The sequence below is a fragment of the Nothobranchius furzeri genome, chromosome 6, assembly GCF_043380555.1.
Source record: "Nothobranchius furzeri strain GRZ-AD chromosome 6, NfurGRZ-RIMD1, whole genome shotgun sequence".
Taxonomy (NCBI): Eukaryota; Metazoa; Chordata; class Actinopteri; order Cyprinodontiformes; family Nothobranchiidae; genus Nothobranchius; species Nothobranchius furzeri.
The window spans coordinates 22194597-22208662 of record NC_091746.1 but is presented as its reverse complement, the minus strand read 5'-3'; the positions used below and the strand labels follow the sequence as shown (position 1 = coordinate 22208662).

At 44.7% G+C, this 14066-nt stretch overlaps 1 protein-coding gene across 1 annotated transcript in view; it reads right to left on the bottom strand.

Annotated features, from left to right (window-relative positions):
* Positions 1 to 233: 233 nt before the first annotated feature.
* LOC107391903 (complement C3) overlaps positions 234 to 14066 on the bottom strand; it is a 40019-nt gene continuing 26186 nt past the window's right edge. Inside the window, exons 30-43 of the mRNA XM_054744005.2 lie at positions 8617 to 8702; positions 8415 to 8492; positions 8158 to 8313; positions 8010 to 8072; positions 6339 to 6420; positions 6178 to 6226; positions 6004 to 6094; positions 5812 to 5901; positions 5631 to 5733; positions 3528 to 3617; positions 3297 to 3389; positions 3121 to 3204; positions 624 to 768; positions 234 to 492 (exon numbers count right to left, since the gene is read on the bottom strand). Of these exons, the coding sequence (XP_054599980.2) occupies positions 351 to 492; positions 624 to 768; positions 3121 to 3204; positions 3297 to 3389; positions 3528 to 3617; positions 5631 to 5733; positions 5812 to 5901; positions 6004 to 6094; positions 6178 to 6226; positions 6339 to 6420; positions 8010 to 8072; positions 8158 to 8313; positions 8415 to 8492; positions 8617 to 8702 (1352 nt within the window). The 3' untranslated portion in view covers positions 234 to 350. The remainder of the gene's footprint in view (positions 493 to 623; positions 769 to 3120; positions 3205 to 3296; positions 3390 to 3527; positions 3618 to 5630; positions 5734 to 5811; positions 5902 to 6003; positions 6095 to 6177; positions 6227 to 6338; positions 6421 to 8009; positions 8073 to 8157; positions 8314 to 8414; positions 8493 to 8616; positions 8703 to 14066) is intronic.

Genomic DNA, 14066 nt, shown 5'->3' with positions numbered 1-14066 from the left:
CTTGTACAGTATAGGCAGTATGATGGTGGTTCCGCTTGAATTTCGTCTGAGGTGTTGATTTGCCTCTAGGTAGCAGGCAACAGCGTTATGTAAATTTTTTAAAATTAGAACAACTTTTTTATTTAGACTAATTTAAGAATATGCCTTTAAAGAGATAAATGTGTCTAAAACAATGCTGAAATAAAATTAACTCAGTCAAATTTTGGACTTAGAGAAAATAAATGACCATTGAATATTCATTAAATCTTTATTTAGTCATTTTCATGTCGTTAAATGGTGACAGCCAATGCTTTGTAAATATAATTCAGAATAGAAAAATAATCTGAAATGAACGGTTCTCTTGGGTTCGATTATTGCTGGCAGGGAAAGTCGTTGTACTGGTCTACCATCTCCTCCAAGCCCAAGCAGGAGGGTCGGTGTTCATGAGACTGGCACTCTTCTGATGTCGGCCAGTACTCGATCCAGGTTCTCTCCCCAAGCACATACTGAAACCTGAGGACGAATATGACAGAAACATTAAAAAGCGATGCGACCTGCTTGGTAGAACTTGTAAGAGACAGACCAGATGTTATTACAGCAAGCGATGGGTAACAGTGACAGAATTCAAATTCAACTAAACTTACGATTCATTTTGTTCATCTCGGTGAATATCTTTGGATGAGCCCATGACCAGGTATGTACGGCCCTGTTTTAGCTGTAAAGCTTCTCTGCAGTGCTGATAACCGAGGAATGTTCGCAGTTTCCCCAGAGAACCAACGTCAGTAGTTCCTTTAGTAAAAGTGCAGAAGCAAAAGAAAAGAGTTCTTCATCGGTTTGTAAGCATGAAACATGTAACATTTAAAAATTATTGCATGTACTAGTGTTCTGATGTTATGAAACCCACAGAGTGACACCCGCCTCTCCTTCCATCAGTCAGGTGATGGAGGAGGAGCTAGGATCAGGTGGGCACCCTCAAGCACCTTAAAATCAGAGTTTAGCTCATGGATTTAAACAACACGACTTCTGTTGGCGCTACACAACTGCTTTGTTCTGAAATGGTTTCCACAACTCAATCCCTGATTAAACATGCAAAGCAACAGTGACTGTGTGCTTGCACCAGTACTCAGGTGGTCACTGTGCAGAGGATTAAGTGATGCCATCTACTGGTGCCTCCAGATTCACAATTCCCCCCAATTTTATTTGCACAATAAACACTTCCACCAATGACATTCCATGCAAACACACACTTACGGGCCTCGGGAGTGAGCACACTCAATGGCATTTGGCAAGGGGATCTTTCAGCCTCCTCCCAAGAGCCGGTGCCCACTTCCAATTTTAAACTGCACTTAGACACAGAAGGCGGTGGGGGGAAGTGGGGTTGTGTGGTTGCATCAGCTGGCGTGGACCAGACAATGCCTCTTGGCTTCCCGGGGCTGGAGGCTAGGAGGGGCATCTGGCTGTCTGGTTGGGGTCTGGGGTGGTGGGATGCTTTGCTCAGCGTTGGGCGGGGGTGCCTGCTCATCATCATCCCAGCAGAAAGGGGCGAACTCTAGGAACCGGTAATGGTTGTACCCACTGTGCAGCAGTTCCAGGACCAGAGTGAATAGGGTGTATATGGGGAGCATGAGTGGGTGTCTAGCATACATTTTTGTAAGTCTTAGGTTGTATGTGTATGTGTGAGCATGAAGGAGGGAGTGTGTGACTGTGTCTGTGTATGACTGTATATGGCAAGTGGGGTCTTAGACTCCTCCCCTCTTCTCGGACTTCTTGTGCTACTACACATCTTCACCTACCCTCCCCCTGCCACATTTGGTGTGGAGTGTGGTGCCTTGGTCTGACTGACTGTTTGCGGCTCCCGGGTCAGAAGGTGTTTGATTTTTGGCGTCTGCCTGATCGACCCCGGTGGCTGCCTGGTGGGATCTGGGTCCCTGGGCTCTGTTGGGTCCCCGGCAGGGCTGGTCGCCCCTGGGTCCCGGGTCGCTGGGTTCCGGGCTCGTCCAGCTTGGGGGTGGGAGGCTGCGGGCGGGCCTGTGGGCTTGCCGCTTATATCTCCTGGAACTCTGCCGGCTGCTGGTTGTGACCCCCCGGGCAATCCTCTGCACCTCTCGAGGGGGGCGGGGGCTTTTCTGGTTACAGTCTCCCTGGGGTCCCTGCGCTCTGGGGCAGCTCCTGGATCTCTGGGACTTGGAGCTCCCTCCATCTCCTACACATCTTTTGGGGGGGGGGGGGGGGTGCAGATCTGTGACCCCTCACACTCTCTATTGGACAGTCCTATAGAGAAACCTTACATAAACAAGCGTGTGTACACACACACACAGGTGCTCACATGGTGCTCTCATAAGTATGGACTTGGGCATGTTCAACACATGTCTTAAGGCTGTGGTGGGCACTAAATGCACTGTGATTTATTATCGTGATTGTTCAGTAAAATAATTTTGATTTCATATTTCCTCATCAGGTTGACGCAGTGATAGTTTGCTCTTGTTGTATTGTTGTGTACCTTAAATTAAACCTGTAAGGCTTGTCACCAGCACTCAGACATTAATTTGGTTTGTTTCACAGCCAGACAGGACACGGAAATAAAAAAATAAATAAAAAAATTGCCAGATAGCGTAAGTAACTGTCTCACCGGTAATTTATTTAGAATAAAAATTACACAAGTCTGTAAAGCATCCAACTCCAGATCCAAAGACTAATTTTACAAATCCTGTGAGGTGATGCAGAATGCCAATAAACTACTGATGTCAGTGTTTCTACTGTTTCTACTGATGCATGCTCAACAGGTTGAGCGGGTAGTCCAGTAATCGGAAGGTTGCAGGTTCGATCCCGGCTCCGGACAGAGAATTCTGCTGTTGTGTCCTTGGGCTTAACCCACCTTGCCTGCTAGTGGTGGTCGGAGGGACCGGTGGCGCCTGTGCTCGGCAGCCTCACCTCTGTCTGTCTGATGAGTGTGCGCCCCAGGGCAGCTGTGGCTACATTGTAGCTCATCACTATCAGTGTGTGAATGAGTGTGTGAATGGATGACTGATAGACTGTAGTGTAAAGCGCTTTGGAGTCCTTACTCTGAGAGGCGCTATACAAGTGCGGGTCATTTATCATTTAAATATAGGATGAAGAATATTTGAGGAGCTCGCTACCCACCTTCCTTGATGACCTCGATTACTCGCGCTGTGTAAGAGTCTGCAGACAGGTCAAAGTCGACGTTTTCCACAGAAACTTTGTATGCTGCAGGCAGAGAGTGTATAGATATGAGTTTCCTACCTTTCCCCAAACAATAATGCTAATATCTTTAGGTACAAATCTAAATGGTTTCCTACCATATTCAATTTTGCTGGTCTCTGTGCTCTCGCAGATCTTTGCTAATCGCTCATCGTTGCTGATGTCGCCTTTCTTCTGCATACTGCAGTTTTCTAAAAGTGTTTTAGATAAAATAAGATGTGAGTAAGGAGTTAAAATGGAAAAACAAATGATTCACAAATGAAAGCTGCAACAAGGGGAATTTAAGGCATTTAATGTTTGGGATTGCAGAACAAAGTAATCCCGTTTACCTTCTGCACAGGTGCATTCATTTTCTTTACACAGTCGTAGCAGTTGGCCCGCCCTCCTCTGTGGATGGTAGAATTTCACACAATGTGTTCCTGAAATAGAAAACATGAGTTTTTGGATACAATGGCTTCACATGTGAGATGGACAAACCCTCTATGCCATCACCCGTAGGTTTTTGAAGAGCTGAATTGAAGCCCAGTGGAGAGTGGAGCTGTGAGTGTGGGGGCAGATGGTTGACACCCATAGTCAACTCTGAGCCGATGTAGCTACAAGCTAACTGAGAAAACCAAAGCTAACAGTTCTGCAAGCACTTTTAACACTTTTAACGTGAGGCCGATGCACTCCCCGGATCAACCAGAGGGGCAAGTTGCAAGAACTAGCACAGATGGCTCATGTGCTACCTGTCAATCAAATACATGTGCCGAAGTAGTCGTAAGTTGTCATGACAGTAAACTAGACCAATTAAACCTAGAATGTTTTTTTTAAACCAGGTTGTAAACATGTTTATTTCTGCTGTGAAATTGCCATTTTTTAACACAGGAGTCATTGATCATTTCTACGAGGAAGCAGTTATATTGAGAGAGTGACAGGAGAGCTGACATGAGAATCCTGGGTGAGAGCTGGGTCAAAGGTCATACCAAGATTCTTAACAGATGGTTTGGTGTGAGAATCAAGCTGACCAAGAGAGTCTCTGACTTTGGGAACCAGCTTGTCTGGGGCACAGATGAGGATCTCAGTCTTATCTTCATTCAGCTGTAGAAAGCTCCCTCCATCGAGGTTTTAATAGAGTCTAAGCAGGTGTGTAACAGCTGCAGCTTAGACATCTCATGGGGCTTAAAGGAGATGTACAGAGTTCAGGGCGGCTGGAGAAAGAGCAGAAAAAGGAGGAACAGCAGAACCTTGAGGGACAGCATAAGCGAGGTAGATGGAGAAGAAACAAAACTTGAGACGGCCACACAGAAGGAATGCACGGACAGATAAGAGGAGAATCACTTCAGAGCAGATTCTGATAGGCCTGTCCAGTCTCTCAGCCTATCCAGTGGCAGGTAATGGTCAACAGTGTGAAAGGCTACTGCCAGTTCCAGCAGAACCAGAAAGTGATGCAGTGCTCCAGGAGCTTTACTCTATTATGGGCTCGACACACGGGAGGCGACAAACAACCGCGATCAGCGAAATTTGTCGCCGTCGCTTTTATTAGCTGACACACGGGAGGCGATCCGCGGCAGCGGGCAGCGGCAAAGCCGTCTACGCGTTCTGTTCCATGGTGAAATCAAAACTTCCGTTGTTTTGTTTGGCTGTGTCAGGTTGGAGGGAATTAAGGTTATTTAAGCGGTTCAGAGTTTAAAAAGTGGTAGATATGATGTTTCACAAGGTGCTGCTAGAGTTATGTGAAATCTTACTTCTGATTTTATTATATAAAACATAATAATAATCAACTTCTGCTTCATGTTTGCTCGGAGGTGTACGGAGCATCCTGTCCGCTCATTGGTCAGTGAATGAAACCTCCGTTGATTGGTCCTTGTCCGAAAGACAGTCTTCTGACAGTTCACTGGGACTGTGGAAGACAGACACCTTTAGGAGGGGCTTGTCAAAAAACTTGAGAAGTGATGCTTCAAACGCAATGAAAGGGAAGTTACATCCAAGTTCAAAGGAAGTCTGTGACAGTGCAGAGACAGGCCCGTTTCCCCTTTTTATCGCCATCGTAATCTTATGTAAAATAGACACAATTGTGCCACGTTACCGCCACAGTCTGACCATTTGCTATCAACCCAAGGCTCCCAGATGCCAGCTCAGCTTTGCGGGAAATTGGTGGCATTGTTTTGTAAAAACTGCAAATGGGAATTTTTTCCTTTCTGGCTATATCCCCTAGTGGATGAGGGTGGAACTGCATTTTTTGTCACTTCAATGCTGGCTTCACTTATGGCAGGACGAATTTGCCCCTTAGTTGGAAATAATATTTTGCATATAGAGAAGCATCTACAGTTATATTATATAAATAGGAGACATCTTCTAATATCCGATATTTACTCTGTAAAGTAAGTTAAATATAATGCAGCAATTTACAAAAATGCCCAACAAAGGCAGCATTAGGCTTTAAAACTTACTGTCATAGTACTCATAAATAGAAACTGCGGCTGGCTGTAAGATGCCCACTTTTGCTGGCTGAGTAATTCTAAAAGTAATCTCCTCTGGTTGTGTGTGAGAAACCTGTGGAGAGAAGAAAACATTAAAAGTATGATAAACATAAATAAGCATTCATCAGCAGCAGGAGGAAGAATGTCTTACCTTGTTCAGGTAGATGATGAGGGAGCCTCTCTCTGACAAAACTGAGTCCATTTCATATCTATCTATGACACGGGCAGGTCCTTTAGACAACTACGTAAAAAAGTCATCAGGCATGTTTTTAACACCCAGTTGGTTCAAATATTAGTTATTAAAACTGCATGTTAATACTTTTTAAATGTTGGTTTCGCTTACCAAGTTCAGGTCATCATTGTCAACTGTGAAACCAGTAAGCAGGCCAATGTCCAGAATTGACATGGTGGCATCACGCTCTTTGTTCAAATACCTTTATAGAAAAAGTACAGAACATTTTGGTTGCATCCAGTTACTGTTTTTACACATTTCATAACATATTATAGATGTACTTACAAAAACTCTATTCTCAGCCGGTATGTCCTTTCATCATCGGTTATTTTCTCTGGAAGAACAAAAAGGAAAACCATGAGATCATCAAAGGCAAAACTGTAAAGGAGAAGATAAGCAACGGCAAATAAATAAATAAAAAAATAAAAAAATAAAAAACAGATTACCTGGGATCAGATCCACTGACATATTAAACTGTTGGCAGTCACTTTCCTTCTCTTTAGGGAGGGCATAATACAACGACACAATCTACCACAAAAATAAAAATGGGATTTAAACGATTATCTATAAAAGTTGAGTTTCATTTAAGCCTTTTCAGGAAATAAAATCTAAAAACCTAAAAAAATATTCTTTATCAGCTTCATTTTATTCCCACAGCACCTGTTTCTAGATTCAAAGGCGCAGCTTCAAAAAAGGGTTTTCAGTGCAACAATGCAAACATTTTAATTAATTGGTTGCCGTTAATATTTGAAGTGGAGAAATATGGCAAAAAATATCACAGAAAAAAATCTCAGAATCTTCATTCCTCTAAATCGTCATCGTCGTCTTCCTCCGCTTATCCAGGTCCGGGTCCGGGTCGCGGGGGCAACATCCCAACTAGGGAGCTCCAGACCGTCCTCTCCCCGGCCACCTCCACCAGCTCCTCCGGCAGGACCCCAAGGCGTTCCCGGACCAGATTGGAGATGTAACCTCTCCAACATGTCCTGGGTCGACCCGGGGGCCTCCTGCCGGCAGGACATGCCTGAAACATCTCCCCAGGGAGGCGTCCAGGAAGCATCCTGACCAGATGCCCAAACCACCTCAACTGGCTCCTTTCGATCCGGAGGAGCAGCGGTTCTACTCCGAGTCCCTCCCGAATGTCCGAGCTCCTCACCCTATCTCTAAGGCTGAGCCCGGCCACCCTACGGAGGAAACTCATTTCGGCCGCTTGTATTCACGATCTCGTTCTTTCGGTCATTACCCAAAGCTCATGACCATAGGTGAGGATTGGGACGTAGATCGACCGGTAAATCGAGAGCCTGGCTTTCTGGCTCAGCTTCCTCTTCACCACGACAGATCGGCTCAGCGTCCGCATCGCTGCAGACGCCGAACCAATCCGCCTGTCGATCTCCCGATCCCTCCTACCCTGATGTCAATGTTGTTGTTGTTATTGTTGTTGTTAGCCTCAAGGGCAATATGCCGATTATCATTTGTAAGTCGCTTTGGACAAAAGCGTCTGCTAAATACATAAACATAAACATGTCTCTTTGTGACCATTTTGAAAGGAGGAAAATTGACAACCCCCAGCCACCTGAGAAGGAAATCTTTTTCCATGTAACCTTGTCACCTTCCTTTCAACATAAATGAGACTGTTTTAGGATTATTTCCTAGAAAAATACTTGCATAATGCCCTTTGACCTTCTCAGGGACATAGTGGTATGAGTGACTGTTCTGAGACTGTGAGATCGTGGGTTCAAATCCACAGTCGGGTCATACCAAAGACTTTAAAAACATGGCACCTAGTGCATCCTCACTTGACACTTAGCATTATGCAGTTGGATTGGGGGTTAAAACCACCAAATAGTTCCCACGTGTGGACATGTCTGCAGTTCACCACTCCCCGATGGGATGGGTCAAATGCGAAGATGTGATTTCACCAGTGTGTAACATCCGAAAGGACTTTAACTTTAAAACTTGTACTGGTTGAGTGTCTAAAAGGGAAATTTGGTGACATGTCAGATTTATTTTTAATTGGTTAAAAAAAAACTGATAATGAGATGTTGGAGAATTAATTGTTCAGTCAACAACATGTTTAGATTTATGCAAGATTCAGAAAAAAGTTGAAAGAAATGGTTTACTTTCACGGTTGCTTCTCCTGATCCTGTAGCGATCACGTTCACATCCTGGTTTATGTCGTTAAACTGTTGAGATTAAAATAAGAACATAAGGACACACATGAGAATAAGTCGACAAAATTAAAATGTAAATAAAAGTTTGTGGCCTTACTTTAGATGTTCTTGTGGTAAATTGATTTTCCCTGTTAAAGTTGAACTTATCATACTTTGTTCTACCCGGCAACAAGATGTCTACATTCAGGTTGTATTCTGGTTCGTTCGCCTTGGACCAGTACTCTGCTAAAGCCTGGTACACCATGATCGTAGCCTGAACAGAAATAAGAGAGAAAATTAGAGAAACGTACAATAAAAAAGGGAAAACTAGGGACAAGTGAGGGAGTGTGTGGTGAATGGAATGGTTGATGATACCTGAGTCGATCCGTAGCCTCCACCAACAAACTGCTGTTGGTTGAACCACCTAACAACAGGTCTGGCATCTTCAAAGGCCTATCATTAAAAAAAGAGGATAATCAAACCTTTAAGGTTGATTGTAATAGTAGTTTACATTTATAATAATGGGTTGCATTTTCTAGTGATGATAAAATGATGTGGAAAAGTGGGAGGAGCTTACCTCACTCTTGACCAGAGCCAGAAGAGCATAAGCTGTCGCTTCCAGTGCGAAAATCTTGTTTCCAGGAACAGGCCAGTGGTTTAACTCTAATGTACACAAAAATATATATAATCATCTCAAACATGCTGAGCAGATTGAATGTAATTTAATGTGACATAATTTCAAACAATTCACTTACATCACAGAGTTAAACAAAAATAAAATGCCACTGAATAAGTCTGACTCAGTTAAGATTAGTTAAATTACATAACATCAGTTCACAAGTAATCCTAAACTGCTCAACAAGAAGCTAGATGTCACTTTGAAAAAGGACCAGATTCTAAGCTATTCTCATATTTTCAGATTCTATAGATTATAAAATACCAAAAATATAAAAGTTGGGGGGGTTACGGGACACAAAGCTACTGTGTTTTTCCTCCCCTTGTGGTGTGGTTAATGTTTAAGCTAGCCTTTTGCCTTGACACCAACTCTGTCTTTTGAAACGTGGTTGTGAACGTTCTGAGCTGAGAGTAGTTTGATTAGACTTAAGGACATTTTGGTTTGGTTTGAAGCCTGGTGCTTCTTCGGTTGGCATCTTTCTGTGTGAATAGTTTATAGCTTTGATTTCTGTTGTGTTTTAGTTTTAGTCCTGCTTAAGAATTAGATGTATTTCTGTTTGTGTAGAGCCTTCCTGTTGTGTTCATTCCAGTGTTTCCAGTTGATTTTTTTCCCAGTGGGTTAAATTTAATTTACTATTTATTAGATATAGATTGTTTGTTTTATTTGTAGCTTTATTCAAACCCTCATTGACTTAAAAAAACAACTTTGGTTTTCTTGTTGAAAACTCCTGGAGTTCATCGTTTTATGTTTGTCTACTTTGTGTTATCCCCTCTTGAGCTCCTCGATAGAAGGGGGCATAACATGCCATTAATACATTACTAACTTACAAAGGGAAGCATTTTGGAGATGGCAAAGGCTTTTTGGTATGGTAGATAAGACACCCAAAGCTGCCCCAACAACAAAGTAATTGTGGTTTTAAATTCTAGGACCACTTTAAATACAATGGCCGATTCTGAGACAGTGGAAATGAAAACTCCCTTTTTAGCAGGAAGAGACTAAAGCATATTTTAGGCTGTTGTAGACAACATGTGCAAATAAGATTAGAATTATTTGTAATTCTCCTGTAACATTCTTTCATTTTCAGAATTAACTATCCAAATTTTTATTTTCCTTTTGATCATTTTAGCCAAAATAATATTATTGTGCATTTAAAGACACAAACATATCTCATGTCATTATCAACACATCTGAGTGGAAAAGGCAAAAGTGTCATTAATATGTCATGGTTTTTGCTGAGTCTAACTGTGTTGTGCTGAGTCTTCTGTGTGCAGGTGGGTGTGTCTGGAGAGCAGCTGGAGAGCAGCTGCTACCTATCTGTTCATCAGTGGTCAGGGGATTTAAGGAGCGTTGGGACAACTCATCAGTACCGGATGATACTCAGCATTGGGTAGAACTTTGCCAGCACCTAGCTCATGTCTGAAAACTTGTTATTTTGTGTATCTCGCCTTCCTGAGATTATCTGTCCTGTTCTCCTCCGACCTCCTCAGGAAACTTCTCCTCCACCAACCAAGCCTCCATCAGCTTCAAGAAAACTCACCGGATTCCAACCCTGTCTGCCAGTCCCGTCGCTCACCCCTGACCGCCTGCTCTCCAATCCCCACCTGCCAACTCGGACACCTCCAACTCTGGTACTCAGCTCCCAGCCTCACCTGACTCACTCTACCAGCTCAGCCAGCCGTGACTTGCCCACCCCTCTCAGCCTTACCAACAACCAGGAAACTGTAAGCTACAAACTCATTTCTTTCACGGTCAAACCTGCATATACTCACTCCAGTCTCTGTTCTAGAACCCCACCGGAACCATCGGATCTCAGACCATCATCTCCTTCGTACATTATAATAAACCTTTTTTACTTACCTTTGTCTCCGTGCATGATTCTGCATGTCGTGGGTCAAAAAGCTGCAGCCCAGCATGACAGAATCATCCGGTCAAAATTCCGACCCACTCGCAGAATCTCTCCCGCCGGCTCTCGCCTCGACTTTATCCAAACACGAAAATTCCATCCAGTCCCTTCTCGAGCACCAGTCCAAAACAAACCAACACCTGTTTCAATTAGAATCCGTAATCTGACAGTTCAATGATAAACTAACAGCGTCTATTCCTTCTGCTCCTCCGTCAGCTGCTCAAGCGCTTCCGGTTCAAACCGTCCAAGCACCCCATTTGCATTTCTGGGTCCCGGAGTCTTCTCCATCAGACACTTACCGGGGTGAATTCGGTCAAGTTCGAGGTTTTCTCCTGCAATGTGATCTAACTTTCGGAACATACCCTGAAACATACAACAGTGACCAAATAAAGATTTCCTACATCGTAGGTCTGCTCCGCGATCGCGCCCTACAATGGGCAGAGGCACGTAGTCGTGATCCTGATTTTCTTAAAGGCACATTGCACGATTTTCTCACTGAATTTAGGAACACTTTTGACAATACTGAAACACCCGCCGAGATATCAAAGACATTATGGAATATGAAACAAGGTAAACAAACAGTACTAGATTTTGCCATAGACTTTAGAACCCTCGCTGCCACCTCCAAAATGGATCCAGACTCCCTTAAAGGAGCCTTCTCCCAAGCCCTCAATACTAGTTTGCAAGACCAATTAGCTTTTTGTCCAGAGCCAGAAACATTGGAGGACCTGATCAGTTTGGCTGCCCGCATAGAGAAGAGGCAACGAAGCCGCCCAAGACCTGTCCAGCCGTGTTATCAGCCAGTGTTGCAAAACCAATTTGTCCAATCCGCTTCACCACCAAGACCCATCAATGTTTCGGTCCCTCAGGACGAGCCCATGCAGGCTGGCCGGGCCAGCCTAACTCCAGAGGAAAGATTACACAGACTCTCCTCCTGACTTTGCTTGTATTGTGGAAAGCCTGGCCATTTCCTGTCTAGTTGCCCTGTTCGCCCAAAAGGGAGAGCCCGCCAATAATTCCGGGAGTATTGGTGGGTGGTAATATGGATAACAAGTCTTCCCGTTGTGAACTAAACTGCTCTGTCTCATTTAATCAGGTCTGCTTTCCTGCTAAGGCCTTGGTGGATTCAGGTTGTGAGAGAAACCTTCTGGACCAAACAATCGTGGACCGACTCAACATTCCTACGACACCACTTACCACCCCCATCAGGGCATCATCATTGGACGGTAATTCGCTGACCACCATCACCCACCAGACAGCGCCAGTAAAGTTGTTAATCTCCGGTAACCATCATGAATCCATAACCTTTTTCATGTTCCCTTCGCCCCAGACTCCGGTTGTTTTGGGTCATGACTGGTTAGTCACTCACAATCCTCACATTGACTGGAAAACCAATCAGATTTCATCCTGGAGCCCGTATTGCTTATCTCACTGCCTCCTATCTGCTAACCTCTCTGTCTCAGCTCCAGTTTCCAGTACACCTACTCCTCCCGATCTGTCTCTGGTTCCATCTGAATATCATGATTTACAAGCTGTGTTCTGTAAAGACCGGGCCTCCTCTCTGCCACCTCATCGCCCGTACGACTGCTGTATTGATCTCCTGCAGGGCGCTACATTACCCTCCAGTAGATTATACAGTTTGTCCAAGCCCGAACGGGAATGCATGGCCACTTACATTTCAGAATCTCTAGCTGCCGGTATTATTCGCCCATCTACTTCTCCTCTTGGAGCAGGTTTTTTCTTTGTTGCAAAAAAAGACGGCTCTCTACGCCCCTGTATCGATTATAGAGGGCTTAACCAAATTACAATAAAAAACAAGTATCCTCTGCCTCTGTTATCCTCCACTTTTGATCCTGTCCAGAAAGCCACCATTTTCACAAAACTAGATCTCCGTAATGCTTACCACCTGGTCCGTATCCGAGAGGGTGACGAGTGGAAGACGGCATTCAAGACACCCTTGGGCCACTATGAATATCTGGTAATGCCCTTTGGCCTCACCAACGCCCCTCTGTTTTCCAGTCACTAGTCAACTTGATTCTCCACGATTTCATTGATAAGTTCGTTACAGTTTACCTCGACGATATCCTGATATTCTCCAGCAACCTCTCAGAACACCGCCATCACGTCCGAGCTGTACTGCAACATCTTTTGGAAAACCGCCTCTTTGTTAAAGCCGAGAAATGCGAATTCCACGCCTCATCCGTGAAGTTTCTTGGATTCGTCTTGGAGAGCGGGCGGTTGAAGACAGATCCCGAGAAGATCCAAGCAGTTCGTGATTGGCCCACTCCCACCACCCGTAAACAGTTACAACGGTTCCTAGGGTTCGCTAATTTTTACAGAAGGTTCATCCGCAACTACAGCCAAATAGCATCACCTCTCACCAAATTAACATCCACTAAGAGAACTTTTGTATGGACCCCTGAGGCAGACACCGCTTTCCTGGAGTTAAAGACTCGTTTTTCACAAGCTCCTATCCTGTCTCGTCCCGATCCCACTCTTCAATTCACAGTTGAAGTGGACGCTTCAGACTCCGGGGTGGGGGCTGTTCTCTCCCAGAGGTCTCCTTCCGATAACTTGCTTCACTCCTGTGCTTTTTTTTTCCAAGAAACTCTCGCCTGCAGAACAGAATTATGATGTGGGTGACCGGGAGTTGCTGGCAGTGAAACTCGCACTGGAGGAATGGCGCCATTGGCTGGAGGGAGCTGAGTACCCCATCATAATCTGGACAGATCACAAGAACCTCGCTTATCTGAAGGAAGCCAAAAGACTTAACCCCAGACAGTCCCGTTGGTCTCTGTTTTTCACTCGGTTCAACTTCACTATCTCTTTCAGACCCGGAACCAAAAATGTGAAACCAGATGCCCTGTCCCGTCAGTACTCCACAGACAAAGACCAGGAACCCGCTACCATACTTCATCCTGTGTTCTGGCATCAATCACCTGGGATACCTCACAAAAGGTAATAGAGGCGCAACGAACTGACCCGGACCCAGGGAACGGTCCTCCCCAGAAGCTCTATGTTCCACAACAGGTCCGAGGGTCAGTCATCCACTGGGCACATACAGCCAGATTCTCAATACATCCCGGAGTTGACCGTACCCTTGCTCTGGTTCGTCGGTCCTTCTGGTGGCCCTCCATGTACAGAGACATAAAGGAATACATCAGCGCCTGTCAGGTATGTGCCCGCAATAAAGGTACTAACCAACCTCCCTCTGGATTACTTAAACCTCTGCCAATTCCTTCTCGCCCTTGGTCCCACATAGCCCTGGATTTTGTCACCGGTCGACCCCCCTCTAAGGGTTTTTCAGTTATTCTATCCATCATCGATAGGTTTTCTAAGGCCTGTCATTTCGTCCCCTTAAAGTCTCTTCCTTCCTCCGCCGTCACCGCCGAACTTCTCATAAAACACGTTTTCCGCCTACATGGCATCCCAACAGAAATCCTTTCAG